General features: G+C 40.7%; 1 protein-coding gene across 6 annotated transcripts in view; it reads right to left on the reverse strand.

The window, feature by feature from the left end:
* The window catches only part of tmod1 (tropomodulin 1), a 29,575-nt gene that overhangs the window by 4,164 nt on the left and 2,978 nt on the right, over positions 1-22,433 (reverse strand). The window contains exons 2-13 of one of the 6 annotated variants that reach the window (XM_080463269.1): positions 20,604-20,726; positions 20,429-20,468; positions 19,676-19,813; positions 16,235-16,391; positions 13,709-13,825; positions 11,998-12,087; positions 10,800-10,930; positions 10,279-10,386; positions 9,979-10,122; positions 9,258-9,402; positions 4,928-5,027; positions 3,213-3,354 (exon numbers count right to left, since the gene is read on the reverse strand). In XM_080463269.1, coding sequence (XP_080319395.1) covers positions 3,336-3,354; positions 4,928-5,027; positions 9,258-9,402; positions 9,979-10,122; positions 10,279-10,386; positions 10,800-10,930; positions 11,998-12,087; positions 13,709-13,825; positions 16,235-16,391; positions 19,676-19,798 — 1,134 coding nt within the window. In that variant the 5' untranslated portion in view covers positions 19,799-19,813; positions 20,429-20,468; positions 20,604-20,726 and the 3' untranslated portion in view covers positions 3,213-3,335. Of the gene's footprint in view, positions 1-1,245; positions 3,355-4,927; positions 5,028-9,257; positions 9,403-9,978; positions 10,123-10,278; positions 10,387-10,799; positions 10,931-11,997; positions 12,088-13,708; positions 13,826-16,234; positions 16,392-19,675; positions 19,814-20,428; positions 20,469-20,603; positions 20,727-22,433 lie in introns of those variants that run through there. The other 5 variants (XM_080463273.1, XM_080463270.1, XM_080463271.1 and 2 more) reach the window with 5 other exon arrangements.

Here is a 22,433-nt window from a genome sequence, read left to right on the forward strand (position 1 = left end):
AACACTTGAAGACTTTTCTTTTTAAAGAGCCTTACCTCACTTTAAGGATTCTTAAAATTGCCATTTTAAGTGTTTGTAGTTTTTTTTACTGTTTGCTTGTCACACTTTAAGATTTATTTAAATAAAAAGTGTTTTTATCAATACAATTTATTATTATTAATAATAATAATTGAAAAAGAATTATTCTTAATATGAATTTACGAATTTATTTATTTATTTATTTATTTATTTATTTATTTATTTATTTATTTAATTTGTTTATTATTTATTATTTGTTATTTATTTATACTAGTATAACAAATACAAATGCCGGCCCACCTTAAGAATAAGCCATTAAAACGGTGTTGTTGTTTTTTCTTGCTCATACATTCAAATTTAAAAAGCTCAAGTATTAATTATACAATGATGTAGTCTCATTACAGAAACCTCTGGACTTTAATAACTTGTGATAAACGACTGCAGTTTTTCTTTACGAATAGAATAGAATAGAATAGAATAGAATAGAATAGAAAAAAACTTTATTTCTCTTCATAAAGAAAATAAAGTCCCAATTATTTTCTCCATGTCACTTTGGAGGATAGATCATCAGAGGTCTTTTAGGTTAAACATAAATAAAGAAAGTCAGTGTCTCTGGTTTCATGTTTTGTTTCCTGAAGAGAAGAAACAGCGACGCTCAGCTTGACCGTTGTAGGTCTGCCATGTGGCCACAGGGCGTCGCTGTGGGCTTCGTGTGGAGGAGAGCTGCGCTCAGATCTGATTCAGTTTCAGGAACAAGGATGCCGACACCCAAAATGATATATGAATAGAACTATAAGAACTATACGAATAGTCATCAGAACTTTAAAAGCCAATTTCATGATGTGATGATTCTTTAAAAAAACAACCAAAATGTAGAATTGAGCTCCTCTCAAAATTAACAAATATTGGGTGGCTTGGAATATTTTTTTAAATGAATCTTGGACACAACATTAGCCAAAAGATTAATACTTTTTGCTTCAGATCCTGATAATTAACCAATGTGTGATCGATTTGATCAGGATAGGAGTTAATCAATGATTTAAGAGCACAGATTCTTTCTGCTTTCTTGATTGAGTAAAATTTGCAAAACAAAATCAGTAAATTGCACTAATCTAACCAAAATCGTGGATCAAGAGGAAAAACTGGCTGAAATGTCAGAGAAACCACAACAGAGACGTCTACCTGAGGCGTCTTCAGACGTCAAAGGAGCACAAACGTACAAACGGCAAGTTTGGAAATGTAACTTTCAAGCTTTAATAAATTCATGAACAAAAACATTCAATCAAAGAAGGTGAAGTACCGGAAACACCGAGTCAAGCTCTACAATGTCAGAAAAACAGCTGACTGGATAAAACAGGACACACAGAGGCCTCCTTCACCTCCACTTCCTCACGTTTACAGTCTCAATGACCAGCAGGGCGGTGATATACTGCATGAAAGGACATCCAGCCCTCGGCCACGCTCTCAGACCAATTCAATTCACCAAAATGTGCTGCAGTAAAGTAGGAACGAGAGCTTGATCACTACTTTCTGTGCTCAATAATTGATGGATAAGCTTGGGTCTATACGGGCACTCTATTCCTACCAATCGATTTCATTATTCGATCAAGTATTTTAATGTCCATACAAACATTCCATCTTTGTAAACACACTCGTTGTCCTAAAACTGGTCTGAAATGCAGCTTGGTGGGGATGATTGTTCACTGCTGGTTTGAACTCAACACACAGCAGAAGGACATTAAAGTGTCTTGTTGAGGTGAATCAATGAAAAGTCCTCGCCCAGACAAAAGTCAAATTTGCATAAAAAATGGTATATTTTTTGTTCCTATTTGGTACAAACGCTGTCAGATTTGATTATACATCCATCCATACATCCGTATTCTTCACCGCTCCATCCGGTTCAGGGTCCTGGAGCCAAACAGATCCATCTTACAGGTGAAATCATCGTGTCCAAATATTCTATATTTTCCTCAAGACCCAGAGCTAACAGACCATCAGCCTCCGTCAAGCAACGGCAAAGCCTCAGTTTTTACTGGTGAAGGTAAAAAAGAAAATCCCATCAAGTCCTGCAGCAATTATCCAAAAACCATCATATATGAATTGAAGCTTTAAGGTTGATGAGAAATGTTGGATTATATAAAAACATATTTCATGTGTTCAGTGGTTTGAGTTAAGACCGTCACAGTTAAACTGGGTTAAGAAGCTGAACTGGTAAAAAGTCTGATGCTTTAATAACCGTGGTGGTGAAGACGTCTGAGGTTTCTTGTTTTTCTTTATCATTATTATTTAGTTTAATCTGACTTCCATCCCTGAACACAAAGGTCAAACATGAGGTGAGACTTTAATCTGAAACCTGCAACCAAGGACAGTGAATGAACCCAACAAAGGCACACGACTTAGCTCCAGTAAATAAAAAATAAACAAACACAATCAACAAACCAGAGCCGGTAGAGAGTCAAAACACAAATGTTTTCCATTTATCATTGGAGGCTCATTCTTTAGTCGGCCAGTTGATTTTCCCTGCCGGCAGAATGAGGCTGCAAAAATAAAGGCAGAATAATCCAAGAGTGTAAACGGAGAGTAGATATTGTTCCACAGCAACATGAATATTACTCTTATCCACAGTACACATTACTTGAACAGCGTTTGGCTCTTTCCCAGGCCTGTCTCAAATAAATATACTCTATAATATAGTGACTCATCTCACAATATTCAGCTGTAAAAGTCTGTCAATTACCGGAAAATCTGTGGAGCTTAGTATCGGAGTGCAAAGGAATAATCTGATATTACCGTCCTTTGTATTATAGTCTCAAACTTGAATGGGGTTTAGTAGAAAAGAAAAACAAACTACCTTGTATAGGGACTCATTTACTGCACAGTGATAATATCATAAATTCTAATAATTAGAAGTTTTCCAACTCGACAGAAACACAATCAGTTTGGTGAACAAAATGAGCAAAAAACCAGAGCTTTTTACAGAAACACCCGCTGAGATTTTAGAGGATCTAAATTGACAAAAAAAGGCTTTACCAGGTCATTCAGCTCGAAAAAAAACTCAAACTCCAAGATTCAAGTCAGAATTCAACCTTTGGTTTGATTCTTTTACGACTGGCAGCTCGTCAAACTGGATCCTTTCATTTGGACTTAACGAGGCTGGAAGAGCAAAAGGTTCTGAGAGTGGATCCTGAGGTGGGGGGGGGGGGGGGGGGGGGGGGCTTGGGAGCAGGTGAGGCAGACGAGCTGAAGGTGAAGAGGAAGATGAAGGTAACCCTGGTTTCTACACATTCGTTCGACACTTTGGGAAGATAGGTCCTCCCTCAAGCCTTCTCTTTCTTACTGTGGAAGGAGAATCAGAGAAGAAGTCACTAAAAAGGGCCACATCATCATCATCATCATCATCATCATCATCATCATCATCATCATCATCTGGAGCTGAAGGACAGCAAAGCCAGCCTGAGAAAGGAGGAAGAAAACTGAAAGGAGGAAGAGGGTGGATGAAGATGACTGGATCAACCCAGAGATTCGAGGTTTCTCAAAACATGTCTGCGCTTTAACTTTGTAATTTATGGTTGAATAACAGACTTCCTGTTGTTTTTCAAAATATAAGATTAAATGTTGGTGCTCTTCTCAAACTAGTTTGATGCTGTTAATTATAAATATCAATGATATAAGTTTTTTATATATCATTTGCTGCTTTTCCATGGATTTTCATTTTTAAACCTAAATCAAACCATCAGGCTGAAGAGGCGCCGATATGATCCTTTCTTTTTTTAGACTTAGCAATGTGTTTAATGGACATTTCACAAGAAGATGTGATTAAAATTGGCTTTATGTTGAGATCGTAAAATTTGATGGTGAAAATATTGACATTTTCATCCCGTATGCTCTGCGTCACTACACAGAAAAACTTTTAAGTTGAAATTCAAAGGCAATTATGGGAAGATTTTACTGGTTCAGCCGACCCAAGATGAGATTAGGCTGCACGTGTCTCCTGAACTAAATCGTGTTGGACACCCCAGGAATAATCAGTTACCTTTGAATTGTGATAACGTGAAGCTATCTGGCGCCCCCTGGTGGTAAGCCCACCTCACACTATAAAGACCCTGGCCACAGACCCACAGAACCATCAGTCACATCCGTTTATAAAAAACTTGATTATACACAATGAAGTAACAAACTTGATTGATAAGTATGGATCCATTTACATGGAGAAGCTACAACTAGTCTTCACTCCTCATATTAATGTTTTGAAGTTGAACATTTTAACATTACATCACAGAAATAGGAGGAAAAAAACTGCAAAAGGTAAACTCAGAGTGTTTGAGGGTCTGTTGGTCCAGTAGATGATCCAGATTTGGAGCTTCAAAGTGTAGAATTCAGAAAGAGAGTTTCAGCAGTGAAAAAAAAGAAAGAAAGAAAGAAAAACATCAGCTGAGCAGAACGATCCAGAGTGAAACACCAGAGGTGTCTATTGAAAGAATGATGCAGGAAACAGCAGATTTCTGTAGATTGTGTCTGATGCAAAGGAGGGAAACTGCAGCAGAGGCCACAAACGGTATGATGATATCTGGTGAAATCAGATATCAAAGAGAGAAAAGTCAGATCTTAACTATTATGTGCCTATTTACTCTTCTAAAGGATGACATCGGTAATATTTCAGGGCTCAGACTCGATACTAAACGTTGGTACCGAGTGATGGCCTGCATCCAGATGAGAGGTTTGTGGATGAGGAGCGGATGAAAGCCAGAGGACTCATAGATGTGAAAAGGAAAAGCAAGAGAAGCCGACAGCGGAGGCAACGGCGCCTCTGGTGGTCGGCAATAGAACCAGGAAAACGTTGGCAGAGAGGCGAAGCTGAACGGTGACGTGTTCGAGTTTCAGCTGTGTTTTTAATTTTGGGGGATTTTACTTCGTCTTGGACTTGAACTTTTTCCCAAAGGCCCTCTCCAGCTCGGGGACGGACAGAGTGAGAGTGAAGGAGCCGTCAGACTCCGACCTGACGACCCGGGCTTGAAGATGAAGAAAATGTCACAGATTACAAGTTACTTAAAGGTGACATCATTTGTTTCTCCATTGGAAACGTTTAAAACAAATATGGCAAACAAGACAGCAGACAGGTTGTTATTCCATTAAACATGTTGTGATACGGCTGGTTGGGTTTTCTCCAGCACGTCCAGTCCTGTAAACAAATGGTTCAGTCTGTCAGTGCAAAAGAATATCATCAGATTTAAAATAAACTCAACAGAAGTTGGAGGTTCTTCATCATTACTGTCTTAAAGTTCTCCTATCAGCAGATGTTCTCCTCCTCCTGTTCATCTCCTCCTCCTGTTCTCCTCCTCCTCCTCCTGTTCTCCTCCTCCTGTTCATCTCCTCCTCCTGTTCTCCTCCTCCTCCTCCTGTTCTCCTCCTCCTGTTCATCTCCTCCTCCTGTTCTCCTCCTCCTCCTGTTCACCTCCTCCTCCTCCTGTTCACCTCCTCCTGTTCACCTCCTCCTGTTCACCTCCTCCTCCTGTTCACCTCCTCCTCTTGTTCATCTCCTCCTCCTGTTCTCCTCCTCCTCCTCCTGTTCTCCCCCTCCTGTTCATCTCCTCCTCCTGTTCTCCTCTTCCTCCTGTTCACCTCCTCCTCCTCCTGTTCACCTCCTCCTCCTCCTGTTCACCTCCTCCTGTTCACCTCCTCCTCCTGTTCCTCCTGTTCACCTCCTCCTCCTGTTCACCTCCTCCTGTTCACCTCCTCCTCCTGTTCCTCCTGTTCACCTCCTCCTCCTGTTCACCTCCTCCTCCTGTTCCTCCTGTTCACCTCCTCCTCCTGTTCTCCTCCTCCTCCTGTTCCTCCTGTTCACCTCCTCCTCCTGTTCACCACCTCCTCCTGTTCTCCTCCTCCTCCTGTTCATCTCCTCCTCCTGTTCTCCTCCTCCTCCTGTTCATCTCCTCCTCCTGTTCACCTCCTCCTCCTGTTCTTCTCCTCCTCCTGTTCTCCTCCTCCTCCTGGTCTGGTCGGTCCAGAAACCTTCAGTACTCTAAGTTTCTAGCTCCTCCTTGATTTTCCTCATTTGAATATTGGATCATAGGAGCTGCATTCAGAATCTGCTGTGTCTGTGTGAGCTGGACTGGCTCCGCCCACACATGCCCATCTTGGGAAGAGGAGGAAGTACTTCCTCTCGTGGTGCCATGTGCCAGAGCAGAGCTGCCTAATTGTGGGAGGAGTCAAAGGGAGGGCCTACCTTGATTGGGATTGGCTAAATCCCCGATGACACTATATAGGGTTTGATTTCTGATTGGCTGGTTGGAGCAACACACTTTTTAAAACCTGAAACAAGCCAGGGAGAGAGAGGACAGACTGTCTTCACTTCTGGGGCGTCAGTCCAGGTATGGAGACGATTAGTACTGCTGGAGAACCTTTAGGAAGTGGATTTTACATCATATGAACCTTTAAATATAAAAAATTGACTGAAAATCAACAGAATGAATGGAAGACAATGTATAATGGCTCATTACTGCCACCGAATGCACACATGTGGCATTACTAGTTTTGGACAATACCAGCACATTATGAAATAATCAGAAGCAAAACAAACATAAACTCAGTTCCTAGAAGTTTCCATTGTTTTATAGCTGATTTCTACCAAATGCTGTCAAACTGTCCCCCTACTTGTCTGGACTGTCCCCGTCGGACCCGCCCGCTGGACCAAAGAGCCCCTCACTCTGTCGTTCGGCTCTGAAGTGAAGTTATCTGATTGGAGCAAAGCTCCCGCCACATGAAGGCTGTCATGGTTCCTGGTAGTGAATTCACACTAAATGCATCCGGACACATGAAGACTGGAAGTTGTGGTCTTTCTGCAGTTTGCCAGCTGATGATTCACAGTCTTGTTTTCTGATGTCTGAATATCATTATTAGGTTTTGTATTCAAAAAAATTACAAAAGGTAGTCTTTGTGTTATTTGATGGTAAAAGAGCGTTTGATCAAGTTACGTCAATACCAGCTCAAAACTTCCTGGAATTAGAAGTATTTTATCTGAAATAATTTTGTGTTGAGTTACTCAGCTTTTGTCTCAAACTATGATGCAACCTGTATCATCAGAGCTGATTCTGGCAAGGTTCAGGTGTGTCATGAGAGCAAAGGTGTCAGGAATTGGGGGTGAGGATGGCCCCAAACACAGACTCCCAAGGTTCCAAACTCCCCCCAGAGTTTATTGTAAAACTAATCCAGGGAACACAAGGAAACAGGAGTGACCAGCCAACAGGGGGAGGAGCTTAAATCCACAGGGAAGGCAGGGAGACCACAGGTGCTGCTCATTAGTGCTGAGCAGAGGAACAACATGACAGGATGATTGAAAAGCTGAGGTGAGACACTCAGGGGCAGACAGAGGCCACGTTTACACATACCGGGTATTTGAAAAAAAAATGATGATATTTCTCTGCGTTTACAAATAAACTCAGCAACGACTCGCCACAAACGATGATTCCTTAAAATTCCGGCCACACTGGAGATCTGGATAAACTCTGTTTGCATCTAAAGGTGGAAGCGGAGGAAATTTATGTCACAATTTGTGACGTCATTATGTTTTTTCCAGGACTCTGATTGGCTATCATGGCTTCAAGCTTCTTGTTACACTGCCCCCTACAGGTTTGGCTGCTCATAGCCGCTCTGAACCAGCTGTATATATGCAGGTCTGTGTAAATGAAGATATATTTTTTTAAAGGCAGAGGGGGAAATGTTTGTGTTTGTAAAAACCCAGGTACGTGTAAACGTGGCCAGACACACCCGGGTTTTTAAAAAATGGATATTTACAGAGACCGCATATCCACCTGGCTCAGAGCTGCTATGAGCAGCCAAACCTGTAGGGGGCAGTGTAACGAGAAGCGTGAAGCCCTGATAGCCAATTAGAATCCTGGAGAAAAAAAACATGACGTCATGAATTGTGACATAAATCGCCACCTCCGCGCTTTTAGATTCAACCAGAGACACACAGTTTATCCAGATCGCCGCTGAGGCCGGCGTTTTCAGGAATCATCGTTTGTGGTGAGTTGCAGTTGTGATTACGTGTAAATGAGCGGCTCAAACACGAGAAATATCCGTTTTTTAAAACACCCGGATACGAGTAAATGTGTCCTGACAAAGGGCTTGTAGGCTCTGGTGTTGCACTGTTGATTGGTGGAGGGGAAATAATCTGTCTGTGTAAATGTTCACTGTTTTGTTGTTTGTATGTAGGATAGAACAACACTGACGTAAATTAAGAAAAAAACAAAAAAGCTTTTGTGTGATTTGTACAATAAAGATGTAAAGGGGGAGGATTAAAAAAGTTATACTTCTTGCTAACCCCTTCAAACGTGTAACGCACACATTGAAAAATTGGAATGTGTCGTCAACTTTTTTTATTGTTTGTTTCTCTCTTTTCTTTAAAAAAAATAAATAAATTTGGGGACATGTTCGAAAACAAACAAACAAACAGATAAATAAAACAATAAAAATATTTTTGTATATGTTCGAAAACAAACAAACAAACAAATAAACAAAAAAATAGAAATAAAAATAAAATGTCATTATTAAGCTGGTGTGTCCAAACCGACATAATATTATAACAGTTCTAATGTGAGCGAGTGATACGTCATTAATACGACGTAATATAATGTTCATGTCGTGTTTTCCTTTCCCTCGGGTGAGCGGCGGCAGAAAGCCCGGATGGGGAAGCAGCAGGTTCGACCCAAATGAAGCTGGACCGGCTGAAAACTAGAAAAATATAAAATATGCAACTAAAGTTTGTCGAGCGAACAAAACGTCCGTCTGGTTGAAACACCAGACATCAGAGAGTTGACTTTGTGGGACTTTTCAAGCCAGTGGAAAAATAAAACAGATATGAACTGTTGACTCATTTCATAACTCGCTCTCTTTCTCTCTCATGCAGACTTTCTTTTCTTGGTGCTGATGTCAGCAGTTAGGAAGGCTCTGTTTTGATTGGCTGAGGCTTTCTGGCCGTACTACTAAAGTGGCTGGTCGATGATGTCACGCAGATTCCTGCATTAGGCTCCGACTGAAGTGCAACTCCAGCAAGATTTATTGGAGATGAAGCGTCGACCTTGACGCGTGCGACAACCAGCGAGGTCGTGCAGGAGTTACAAACCAAACTCAGCCGTGAGGCCGAGCTCTTATCAAACACGTCATTATGGCTTTTCTCATGATACAAGGTTCATTTCTTCAAAACGCGGCGCTGCATCTGTGTACGAGCGTATAGAACCCACCCAGGTCGTTGTTGTTCATCATGGCGTTGGAGCCCCGGAGGCGCGGGCCCTGCTGGGTGAAGTGATAGCCAAACTTCAACAATGTGGTGTTTTTCTCCAGCATGCTGGCGATCTCCATCTCCACCTTGTTGCCTAATGGTTGACTCTGGAGATTAAGAAAGTGGGATTGGATAGAAGAAGATAACAAGTCAGAGATCATAGAAGTATGGTACATTTCAGAGATTTCAATAATTAAATTATGATATACAGCATAGTCAATATATTTGCAATAACGATGAACAAATATTAAAGTTACTAAATGACAGGTGATGATTGGAAATTAAATGCTTTGGTGAAAGAATAAAACAAATATTAAATGGGACAAAAATCTGCAAAACATCACAATATGAATTCAATAATATAAATAAAAACTTAAAAGCTGGATGGGGCAAAATAATAATGATTAAAAAAGTAATGCATCACAAAATAATACAAATCCAAATTATGAATAAAAGTGTTAAAAGAACATGAATCAAAGTTTCTTTTTTAATTCAGACTGTCTGTGGCCAATCAGACTTCACTCACTCAGTTTCTTATACACATGGACAGGATGCAACTGGAACTGTGACACATCATAATAACACATAGATGCATTCCATTACACCAAGGCGGCAGAGAAGCTGTGTGTACACACACACACACACACACACACACACACACACACACACACACACACTGGTACCTGATTATCTATCTTGAGCTCCTGTAGTGTGGTGTTGTTCTTCAGTGACGCTATGAGGGACAGGATTCCGGTCCCTGTTATGAAGTTGGACTCGACGTTCAGACTCTTCAGCGTCGTGTTCACTTTCAACATCTCAGCCAGAGCCTGGACAAACACACAGTTCAGGATCAGTCGATCACTGTGTTTCAGCTCTTCCAGCTTTAGGCAGCCGTCTCCTTTTTTGTCTAACAGTGGGCAGAAGATGCTAATAACCATTTGATCAGTAATTCAATGATCAAATCTAACATGCATCAGACTTACGAATGCAACGGGGTCGTTGCTCCTGGTTCCTACGATACTGAACCTCTCCACCACGGTGTTCTCAATCAGAGCCTCAGCGTACTCCTTCAGGACTCGGATAGGGATGTTCTGAAAAATATAATTACTCTTCAGCAACTGTTAACATTTTAGCCGTCACAATGCTCTCTCTCTCTCTCTCTCTCTCTCTCTCTCTCTCTCTCTCTCTCTCTCTCTCTCTCTCTCTCTCTCTCTCTCTCTCTCTCTCTCTCTCTCTCTCTCTCTCTCTCTCTCTCTCTCTCTCTCTCTCTCTCTCTCTCTCTCTCTCTCTCTCTCTCTCTCTCTCTCTCTCTCATCATTTTAACATTTGAAAAGACGTTGTCTATCATTAGACATGTAACATTAGATTTTAATGTGGTAAAGTGAGAACCAGACCGGCATGCCTAGAATTTGGCCTCATTTCAGATAAAACAACACAACAGAAGTTTGTTATTGATATTTCACCCTCGATCCTCATCCTTCTCTTCTCCAGACGACACACTCACTCTGATGTTATTGAGGTTGACCTCCAGCAGGTCCGGGTCGTTCCTCTTTAACCTCCTCAGCGTTTCCTCCACATCGGTGGAGTTGGGCTCCTCATCGGGGACGGGTTTGTACTGGGTGGACTGGATCACACCTGGGAGGCCACAAAAGCACACAACACATTTACTGCATGGAACCAAACTTCACTCAGCCGCTGCGACACATTAAAGTATTTTTAACACTTCGTTCTGATGAAGAGTCGGTCCTTCACTCAACAGAGTACGCCGCTTTATCTGCATGACTGATTGGCTGCGAGTTGATGATTACATGAATGTTTTCTTGCCAAACAAAGCAGCGTAATCTTTATTGTTCACAAAAGAAGAATGTTTTTCCCCCACAGCGATCATGTGAAGCTCTGCTGGTTCACAAATGCTGTTTTTTCACGTTTGCAAATGTTCTGCAGGCAAAAAATATGAGTTTTCAGTATATTATCAGCAAATTTTCAACATAGAATAAAATATATTTCTGTGTATGGACTGAAAAGAGAAAAAAAGAAAAACATTAGGTCAATCTTTATAAGGTCTTTGTTGGGGTTTTTTGTCAATGAGAGCATTTCTCCATATTCTTAAAGCCACTTTACAGCAGCCTTTTATTTTTCATAGGAGTTGGTTATATTTAGGAGTGAGCCTCTCACTGTTTACTGGATCTGGAGGAAAATCCATACGATGGGCAACCACATAAGATAAACGAAGGCTGGACGATGAAGGTATTAAAGCAATCTCAGAGTACAATGGTTTATACTGTGCAGTATGGAGTGTAAACACAAGGATCATCAAGAGCCATCGGACACGGTGTAAATGCTGCTCTGTACCTAGTAGTTATACATTGATTCTCTTGAACATGTATAAGTAGACTTGTCCGTGCGGTGGACTCACAGTTTGAAATGAACCAACATGACATCAACGCTCTTCAACATTTTTCTTCAATGATGAAAACATTTTCACCAGACCAGAGGAGTTATGTTTACAATACTTTCACTAGTTTCTGCATGTATTTGTGTTCAAATGAAGCACAAGAAGTTCTCATCTGTTCACACACACACACACACACACACACACACACACACACACACACACACACACACACACACACACACACACACACACACACACACACACACACACACACACACACACACAGACAGACGTGTGTTTCACTTACTGTTGAGGCCTTGCTTGTTGACTATGGTGCTGCTGGCCAGGGCTTCATAATACTGCTGGTTACTCATCAGGGTGTGCATGCCCAGGATGGCTGCAGGGCAACGAGAAGACCAGAGCGTGAATGAAAACGGTCTGAGGGCGAGTCGATGCTGCTGAGCGGCAGACTCAACAGAGATATAGAGGATCACCATGCTCATGTTGACAACAAGAAAAGCACAACGAGCGAATCAAGCCTCATGTCGCCATGTTTAAACATCAAGCATTCACATCCTGTTTCTGGTTCAGCGATGAGGTCACCACGTGAGTTAGTGTGGCCACCACGTTGTTGGCTCGCCAGGGTAGTAATGACTTCATAAAATCATCAAGTCATGTTTGTTTGTTTGTCGGACGTTGAGAATTTCCGACTTGTGAAGTGAATATTTCCTGCAACGTATTCACTAACATTTCTGCTCCCAAAGGTATTACTGGAAGAAAATATATTGTTTTAAATAAATATACACATGAGCAAACACTAACTCAAGAGCATATATTGCATGCTTATATAGAATAGAGTTAAATTTTAAACCACATAACAAAAGCACATTAAATCAAATCGAACCATCTTGAGAGGGTTGTGATCATTTTGTGTTTTGTGGGAAACAACGAAATATCGACATGTAGTATAAATATTGCCGTGAGCCATGATGATGTGTTACATTTTTCAGGAACTTCCAATACAAATAAAACATATAGTGTATTAATTTCCAGAGTAGACACAAGTTAAATGGTGAAACAAGCTGCAGCAAGTTAACAAACTAAATCAACATAAACATGCTTTAAATTTAATATTTGCACAGATGAAAAACATTGAACACGAAGGTCCATTCGACTGATGAAGACGGAGTTCAGACAGGTTTTAAGGTGAATGCAGTTTTGAGCATTTTCCTTCTTCAAGCTTCAGGCAGGCTCAGAAAGCTGATTTATTGATGTAAATTCATCATCTAAAGACTATAGATGAAGTTGTACTTTAGTTAATGAGGATTTCCTCATCATATATGCAGTTTTTTATGCAGCTCAGATTCCAGCTCATGTGTGCCTTACGATGTATGTTTTCACTTTGTAATATGCGATGCAACAAAACGTTTGACCAGGAAAAGTTTAAATTGCAGCGAAACTTAAAAAACGGACATTTTTACAGGAGATGCATAGTGGAGACGTGCAACGGTGCCATTTTACACCAACTAATTCTCACAAAGGAGTGATAAACCTTTCAGGACGATGCAGCCAGGAAACTAACAGATGAGAAGTGCTTCATGCAAATGGAGAGAGCAGTGCACAGATACCCAGGATGGTGTTCGGCCAGCGGACAGAGAGATCCAGCAGGCGGAGAAAATGGAGGTGTGGATGAAGAGATGGAGGGGAAGGGAGGATGGGAGGAGTGCTGGAGGAAATGAAGAAGAGTTGGAGGGAGGAAAAGTAGATCAACAAGTAGAGCCATGGTGGTGAATTAGTGCAGGTTGAAAGACGGAAAAGAATGAATTAGACAGAACAACACGATTAAAGACTATAAATATCAGACCTGATATTTTAGGTTTCTATATGGAGAGAAACCAGAGCAAAACCATTGTGTGTGTGTGTGTGTGTGTGTGTGTGTGTGTGTGTGTGTGTGTGTGTGTGTGTGTGTGTGTGTGTGTGTGTGTGTGTGTGTGTGTGTGTCTGTGGCAGTGTGTCACCTGCGATATCACAGAGTTCAGCATCAGAAGCACTAGCCAGAGCTTCTTCTAACTCGGGCTCCAGAGTCACATTCTCCATGATGGGATCCACCATCTTCTTCGGCACCCAGGCCTTCCCTGCAAAGAGTGACAAACCATCAACGAATACCAGGATTGTATTCATTCACACTAGAGTCTGTGTATATTAAAACATACATCTAAAACACCATTTATGATCTTTGGATTGCAGCAAATTCTACTTCAAACGTCCACATTTTCCCTCTTTTAGACCGGAATAGAAATACTTTATTAACCCTCGAGGGAAATCCTTTGAATACTTTATCATTACATATTCTTTATTAGGCCTGGAACAAGGTTCATTTGTGTATTTTACAACACAAACTGACACCAAAATAATCACAAGATCAATTACACTTCATGTGTGAGCACCTTTCAAACAAGTTCAACGTGCTTCACAAAGTGTCTCTGGTCCTTTCTGTGCAGTTTCCATGTTTTCCCTGTGTTTATATAGATTTTCATAAAGCCCTCAACAACCACGCCCCCCCAGACCCTCATCAAGACCCACCTGTTCAGAACTACTTTTAATGTGGAGCACAAATCTATTTCATTATGTGATTTTATAACGCTTTTAGGATGTTTCTCAATTTTACACTTTATTGTTTTTATTATGATGTAAAATGTCTTTGGGTTTCTTGAAAAGTGCCATACAAATAAAATGTATAATTTTTATTATTATTATTATTATTATTATTATTATTATTATTATTATTATTATTATTATTATTATTATTATTATTATTATTATTATCATTATTATTATCATTATCATACTTGTATTATTATTAATTATTATTATTATTATTATTATTATTAGAAGTTATTGCCATGACTTTTCACCATCATACAGGCAGAGGAGAAACCTTTCCTCACTGGAAACGTCTCACACCAATGTCGCGATAATCAATTGTAAATGTCAGACATAGGTAAAGTAACATGCAGACAGATAGAGGTCAGTACAGTGGCCCAATTTTGCTTTGCATAGGAGCTGAGCCATCCGAGGAGAGAATCCGCCCTCTTGTATCTGACTGAAGGACGCTGTCTCCATGTCTGACTGAGGCTAAAGACCCTGGGTGGGAGGCCTGCTGTCTCTATCAGTGTGGTCTGCTCCTCACGTTTCATTTTCTGCCACCCCATGAAAACAAAAGAGTTCAGTGGGAGGATTTGTGAGATTTGGCCCAGGTTCCCCTCTCAGTAGACTTGTTCAACACCGTCACTACAAAAGCTGTGACAAGTAATGAGAAGAGCTTCAATTCTGCATGAGTGCTTTCCCCCGTGCTTGCAGCCAGAAGGAAGCAACATGAGCAAACAAGAACCAGATGAAAGTGACAACCGGGAGACCTTCTAGAGTTTCACAGAGTGACGTCTGGCATCTCTCGCCATCCGTCACAAACCTCTGTGTTCAAACTAAACTGGTGCTGTCAAGGTGACAGTTTCCTGTGGGTGAAGACTTCTGGAACCGGGACAAGCTCCTGAATTTAGGGATTCGGTAGAGGTCTTATTTTAGGCTTGTTAAAGCCCGAAATGTAACAACGACTCAAAATGTAACAACGACCCAAAATGTAATGACGATACGAAATGTAACGACACAAAATGTAACGACACAAAATGTAACAACATAAAATGTAACAATACAAAATGTAACGACACAAAATGTAACGACACAAAATGTAACAACACAAAATGTAACGACACAAAATGTAACAACACAAAATGTAACAACGAGCTAAAATATTTTAAAACATTACGTAATCAAATCTGAAATGTAATAACGGGTTGATAATGTTACAAAAGTGCTGAGCCTGAAATGTAATTAAAAACATTTTTTGTATAAAACCCAAAATGTAATAACTGGTCAATAATATAACAAGACAATAAGCCCAAAATAAAAATAAAAAAACTTTCCAATATTACATAGTGGAACAGGGAAAATATGTTGCCCCTAATAGTTTAATAGTTTTATCACATCATAAAGTGAGTCAATGATTTATGGTTTGGACTTGAACTTGAACTGCTCTAATTTGAAAAACACTGAAAGAATGAGTTCTAAGAGTTTGGATTATTTGTTTATACGTATATCTTTATCCAGTTTATGGTATTTATGTAAGATTGCTGTTGTCATTTATAGTCTTCTGTTCTCTATAATCTGTAATCTATTTCTCCAGTCATCAGTACAAAATAATGTATAAGCAGTGGACATATTAAGATCAATTTAAATTCTTGCTAAATTGACCAGTTATTACATTTCAGGTTTTCTTACATTATATTTTATAACAATTTGGGTTGTTGTTACATTTCGGGCTCCAACAAGGCTCCATGTGAACAATCCTAGGCTTTCGTGAAGATAGACTATAGACATGTTAAATCAATATATTGTAAACATTTTGTGTGGAGTTTGCATATTTCCCGCCGTCTGATTACTCCCCTGAAGTGTTTCCCTGGAACCACCGGAGCAGAAACTAGTCCCACCTCTCTTCTCCCCGGTGAAGGGCACCAGATCTTCTCTGTCCGGATGCTCTTTGGCTTGTTTCTCCAGGTGAGCCAGTAGGTCGTCTCTCTGAAACGTCCCCGTCGGTGCTTTCTTGGTCTGGTCCTTCTGTCGCATCCCAGCGGGCAACAATGCATTCTGGACGAGAAATTTGAATTATTTTTATAAATGACAATTCAAAGTGATTCATATAAAGTATGTTGTGTTTTTCTTTTAACATTTGATTTCATTTCCCAAACAATCTGAATTGATTGTTTTGAATCTATTGCATCAAATTAAGATGATGAACATTCACAGAAGAAAAATGTCAGCTTATCATAGAAGACTGAGAAGAAAGATTCTGCATGACATTTTAAAGATGATGGTTCAGTGTCTTTGCTCTGGTTAATGTAAATCCCACATCGCTTTCTCCCTCACTTCCAGCCAAAGATATTTCCCACACTATTTCTGCACACCAAACTATTTACAACCTGTAGCGGCACTTGAAACAGACGTGCTGCTTATAGCTTCATATCTTATCTCAGCAGTCACTCTATCTTCCCTCTGTCTCCGTTTCAGTCTCTCACTGTTAATCCTCTAAGTTTAGTTTGTACGTTTTACCCCCAAAACCTTCCAAACATCACAGATCAGGTACAAAGTCAGAACCAAAAACATACAACAGACAGAGCTGGAGCAAAACCACAGAACTAGAATTAAAATGATTTACACATTTTTTTTCCCTTTACATGAAAATAAAAAAATGATGGAGAAGAGAGTTAAATGGGAGGATATTTTAAGAAGTATAAGAAAAAAGTAGAAAAGAAAGGTACATTGCTTGAGATATATAGATTTATACTACACTTTATGTAAAAAAACAAAAACAAACAAAAAGCAACCCATGAAGGTCCATATAATTGTACAGGATTTTACAAAGACTCAGTATTTCTACATATACAGTAATTACCAATTGTATGAAATTTTAATTTTCTGTGATGAGGTGTTTAAAAAATATATAATATAATATAATATAATATAATATAATATAATATAATATAATATAATGCTCGGATGTCATTTCCTGGGACTTTTTTGTTTATTGTGGTTATATAATTGGTTCTAGCAGGTTATATATTAATTGTTACTGACACCATGGGTGAGGTGTGGTGGCTGATGACATCCCTCCGTATGTTATAATCAGAATGTTAATAAAGTCTGAGTTCTTAGTTCCAAGACTTTCGTGACACAGCTTGTATATTTAGCTTTTAAGCCATAGCTTTGTGTCGTTTCCAAAGACCTGAATTATATGTTATATGTAGACACACATCTTTTATCAGGAAAAACAAAAGGCAGCAGTGTATCTCACTGTCACTGTCAAACTTTTACTGTCACACACTGGTATCAGCTCCAGACTCAGGTTTCCCCTCAGTAGGACAACAGGAACACGGAAATAAGTACGATACCTGATAATGAGCACAGGACTGAGTGGAGGTAACTTTGAAGACATGGCCGTGAGCAGGGGGAGAAAATATAACTTTATACACATATTTAATTAAACATAAATAATTTTCCCAGGCTTCATGCTGGTAGCCTATGTAAAGATACATATGAGTCTTTTCAGCTTATTTATTTCTTAACATGTTGTTAAGTTAAAGGCAAATTGCAGTAAAAGTCAAATTTTTGCCTGAAGGGGGGAAAACACTTGATACCATATATGGTCACTTCCTTCCTTTTTATTATAATTTTTTTTTTTTTAAAAAACCAGTAGAAGTAATGACGATTATATTCTGATAAAAAGTGCCATGTTGTGATTAAGATTGACTGTGGATTAGGTTTTCTCTTAAAGACCTCTACACAGTTTTCATTTAACCTTAAACTGAAATACAATTCTGTTTTGGTCAGATTTTTTTTTTATACTTAAATAACATTTAGCTGAGTTTCAGACTGACCTTAAAAAATGTCAGAGTGTTTAAATTCTCCATTTATGAATATTTCAATGAGTTCCCTCTGAAGGGTTAAGGAGCAGTTATGTTGGCGTCTTATTAAAAGTAAACATTCTGAGCTCGGCCAAGTTGAGATGTGTGACTTTGAGGCAATACTGTGCACACTAAGTCTCAACGTCTTCTCCTAACATTTGACACTGAATTTATCTTCCTACAATCACAGTACAGCTGGCAGAGGACGGGGTTGGAGTTTTCTTTCGTGGTTTACTGGAAATGATGTGGGAGTCTGTGCTGGAGGTTACAGCGTGATTCAAAGCAAATGGGCACTTTAATGTTGTGTAACAGGTGATCCTCCTAAAACGGGCACAAACAAGGTAAACCTGCAGGCACAGGCCGCTCACTGGTCCTTCAGTTTACGTCACAGAGCCCCAGCTGGCACACACACACACTTTCCAGTCATCCCCTTGGCATGGAGGGAGACTCCAGTCTCTCTATGAGCCGTTAGACATTTATCTGCAAGTTATTACAGCTGCTGTCAGAACCTCAACTTAGCCTCAAGGCCGAAGCTTCGGTCACTGGACGCATGCAGAAATAAACAAGTCATGAAAAACAACAGGGTACGCACAGGTATTATAAAAGTATTGCATTTTGTTGTGGCTGCATGCAGTGGAAAAAAGACGCATATTACCCAAAAATATAACAAACATTTAAAGCTTTTGCACTAAACTATCCTAGTGGTCCGATGAAGTACTGCAAGGTGATGTGAGCTTTGTCTTATGTTTTTTTTTTAAATCTTGAAAAAAGTTCATACATATTTCATAAAAGCAATTGTTTGCAAAATGTTCAAATTAAACATATGATGTCATTTCCTTTCAGTGCAGCTGCTGGCTTGTGAAATTATAGAGCTGTAAAACTCTCAAAAAACAAAAAATCCATAAACTGAAACTTACAGCAAGAAACAAATGTGATCGCATCTAAGAGTCGCTGGGTGGTAAGTTAAAAAAATGAGATTCTTTTGAATGAAATGATGTATTCAGGGACTGTTTTCAAGTTATATGGTTGTTTGATAAACCAGAATAAGTATTAAAAACTTAAAAAGTTCAAAAAACAAACTACAAATCTCAGACACCACATGTGTACCGTGAAACATAGTGTGAACCACTGACCGTAAATTATTTTCATATATAAACCCTGTATGACCAACTTATCACACTGTACAGCACTAACTACTTGTGAGAGACAAATGTAGTCAGACTACATCTATACTAACACAGTGGAAAGCCATGGTTTCCGCTAGACTCCTGCCCTCTGACCTCCTCCTGCTGAGCACCCGCTCCAAACATCACCCGCTAACAGCTTTTCACATGAAAACACCGCGGCGCGGCAGCGATGCAGGTTTACGGCGGTGCGTGACGTCAGAGGGTTTATTCAGCCATAACTCTCCACACACACCAACACACTGACAGAAGCACCTCCTTATGGCCGTCCATATTATAAACTCACATCGGGGTCCAGCTCCTCTAACTCATCCTCCAGTCGCTGCAGCTCTTCCTCCGACAGCTTCTTCAGCAGCTCGTCCTCGTCCACGTCCCGGTACTTCTCCATCTCCTTCCTGATCACCGACATCTTTGGACAGCACACCTACAGACACAGATGGAGAGTTCACTTTTCCACAACACATGAAAGTAGAATTTTCCTTTCAAGTAGACGCCCTCGAGTATCACAACTGCTGCACAAGGAAATCGTGTTTCATTTGCGGTGTAAAAAAAGTTTGAAAATTTGATTTGGAAATAAATAATGTGAGATATTTGATTTGAATAAATGTGAAAATTATGGTTTTATATTTGTATAATGTAGATACTGCACAGAAATGCACAAAAATATATGTAAAGCTGGAAATATTTATAAAGTTGAACATTAACAAAAATAATAGACTGATGCAAAGTGACTGTCGGGTAACAAAGGGGCAGATATCATAAGATTGATCTTCTCTCAGCTCCTTCACACTGTGTCCGGTTGGAGGGTTTGTTGTGGGGAGTGTTTTGAATGATTCATTTTGAAACAAACAAACATAAATAAATAAATGAATGAATGAATGAATGAATGAATGAATGAATGAATGAATGAATGAATGAATGAATGAATGAATAAATAAATAAATAAAATGACCAGTTCCAGTGATCAGTATTCCTGAGAAAGTCTCACTTTTTAAAATAACATTAATTTTGCATAAGAGCCTGAAAACAGTTCACTCACCTCAGTAAGCACGCTCAATGAAAAAATCTAAATACAGGATCTATAGCGGTAGAAAAAAACAATAAAGCAGAACAATTTAAAAAAAATCTCTGTTGGAACAGAAATTTCAAACAATTAGATGAAAGCAAATCAAAGTGAGCTGCCATCTAATTTTCTCTGTGTGGATCGTGCCCACCTGGGTGAGCTCAACAGGGAAGACAAGCGACTGCCTGCTGAGGTCCGGGGAGAGAAAGACTCCTGAACAAGGCTGAAGAGGCTGAAGAGGCTGAAGAGGCTGAAGAGGTGTCGACTCTCACAACTAGAAAACAACAGAAACAAACTGTCATTGCAACGACTCAGTGGTCAATTTTATTCAGCTGCAGGTTTCACTTCTCTGCTCAGTTAGACGTTATCAACCGAACGGTTAGAAGTTATTGACTGAATGGTTATTTCATGCAATTTGGGTGAGTAGTTTTTTGCGAAACGTTGGTGAAATACATACAAACATACATACATGCAAACCAATAAATAAATAAATGCATGCAGACGAAAACCAAACTTTCTCGGTCTTCTTGGCGAAGGTAAAAATGTGTTTGTGGCCTGGTTGTGATGAGCTACACTTAATGACTGACGGAGTTCTAGCTTTTCTGTGAACGTTTTGTTTGATACCAGAGATTCAGACTGTGATCGATCAGCACAGAGAAGATCTGCATCATGTCCACACACTGTCTTTGTGATTCATCCTTTCTCAAGCTCAAATCATATTGAAACCCAGTGACTGTCCTGCCAGGAGGGTCACAACAGGAAGCTGCTATGTTGGTCTGAACGTTAACTGTTCCACTGTTTAGGATACTTTGAATTCTGAGGTTGCGCTGATACGAAGGCTCTATATCTTAACTGGAGGTGTCAATGACGCTTTGGTTTCATTTCACGAGGAAAAGTCTGCACTGATCACTGATGTGCTCCTGCTTCACGATGAGAAGCAGTCTGGCCTTTTCTCTGAATGTTCTCCCGACATGGAGGAACGTGAGGACGCATCCTTACAATTCTATCTCTCCTGACACTTGACAGTGCTTTTATTTCTTTTCAGTGTTACATCCTGTTACTGACCATCCATCCCTCCATCCATCCATCCATCCATCCATCCATCCATCCATCCATCCATCCATCCATCCATTTTCTCCCTCATATCAGTTCCCAGGTGGTGGGGGTGACAGTCTGAGCACCGTCACCCAGATCACATTGACCCATTAAGAACCTTCCTGCAGGTGGAGAGCCCACAGGAAGGTGGTGCCCGGCGTGGGACATGAACCCTCTACCTTGAGACTGAGAGTCTCATGCTCTACCAGCTGAGCTGGCTGGGTCCTGTTACTGACCCTCTGCTATAAATCAGAGTCAGGAAAACCAAAAGTCTTGTCTAGAAATGTGTGTTTCATCTTGTGTCGATGTCACTGAGGTCATCCTGAGGATCTGCTTTCTCTCCACCGTGAACTCTGCGCCGACTGGGTGACCTGATGACTGATGAGAGACGTGCAGCGGTGGAACAAACGCCCGACATGCTTGTCGTGTCTAAGCCCTGGGTTCCTGGACGCCCCGGGTTCCGGGACGCCCCGGGTTCCTCGACGCCCCGGGTTCCTGGAAGCCCTGGGTTCCTGGACGCCTCGGGTTCCTCAACGCCCTGGGTTCCTGGACGCCCCGGGTTCCGAGAAGCCTCGGGTTCCTGGGCGCCCTGGGTTCCTGGACGCCCCGGGTTCCGAGAAGCCTCGGGTTCCTGGGCGCCCTGGGTTCCTGGACGCCCCGGGTTCCTGGACGCCCCGGGTTCCTCGACGCCCTGGGTTCCTGGACGCCCCGGGTTCCTCGACGCCCTGGGTTCCTGGATGCCCCGGGTTCCTAGAAGCCCCGGGTTCCTGGACGCCCCGGGTTCCTCAATGCCCTGGGTTCCTGGACACCCCGGGTTCCTAGAAGCCCTGGGTTCCTGGGCGCCCTGGGTTCCTGGAAGCCCCGGGTTCCTGGACGCTCTGGGTTC

Source organism: Lipophrys pholis (assembly GCF_963383615.2).
Source record: "Lipophrys pholis genome assembly, chromosome: 5".
Classification (NCBI taxonomy): domain Eukaryota; kingdom Metazoa; phylum Chordata; class Actinopteri; order Blenniiformes; family Blenniidae; genus Lipophrys; species Lipophrys pholis.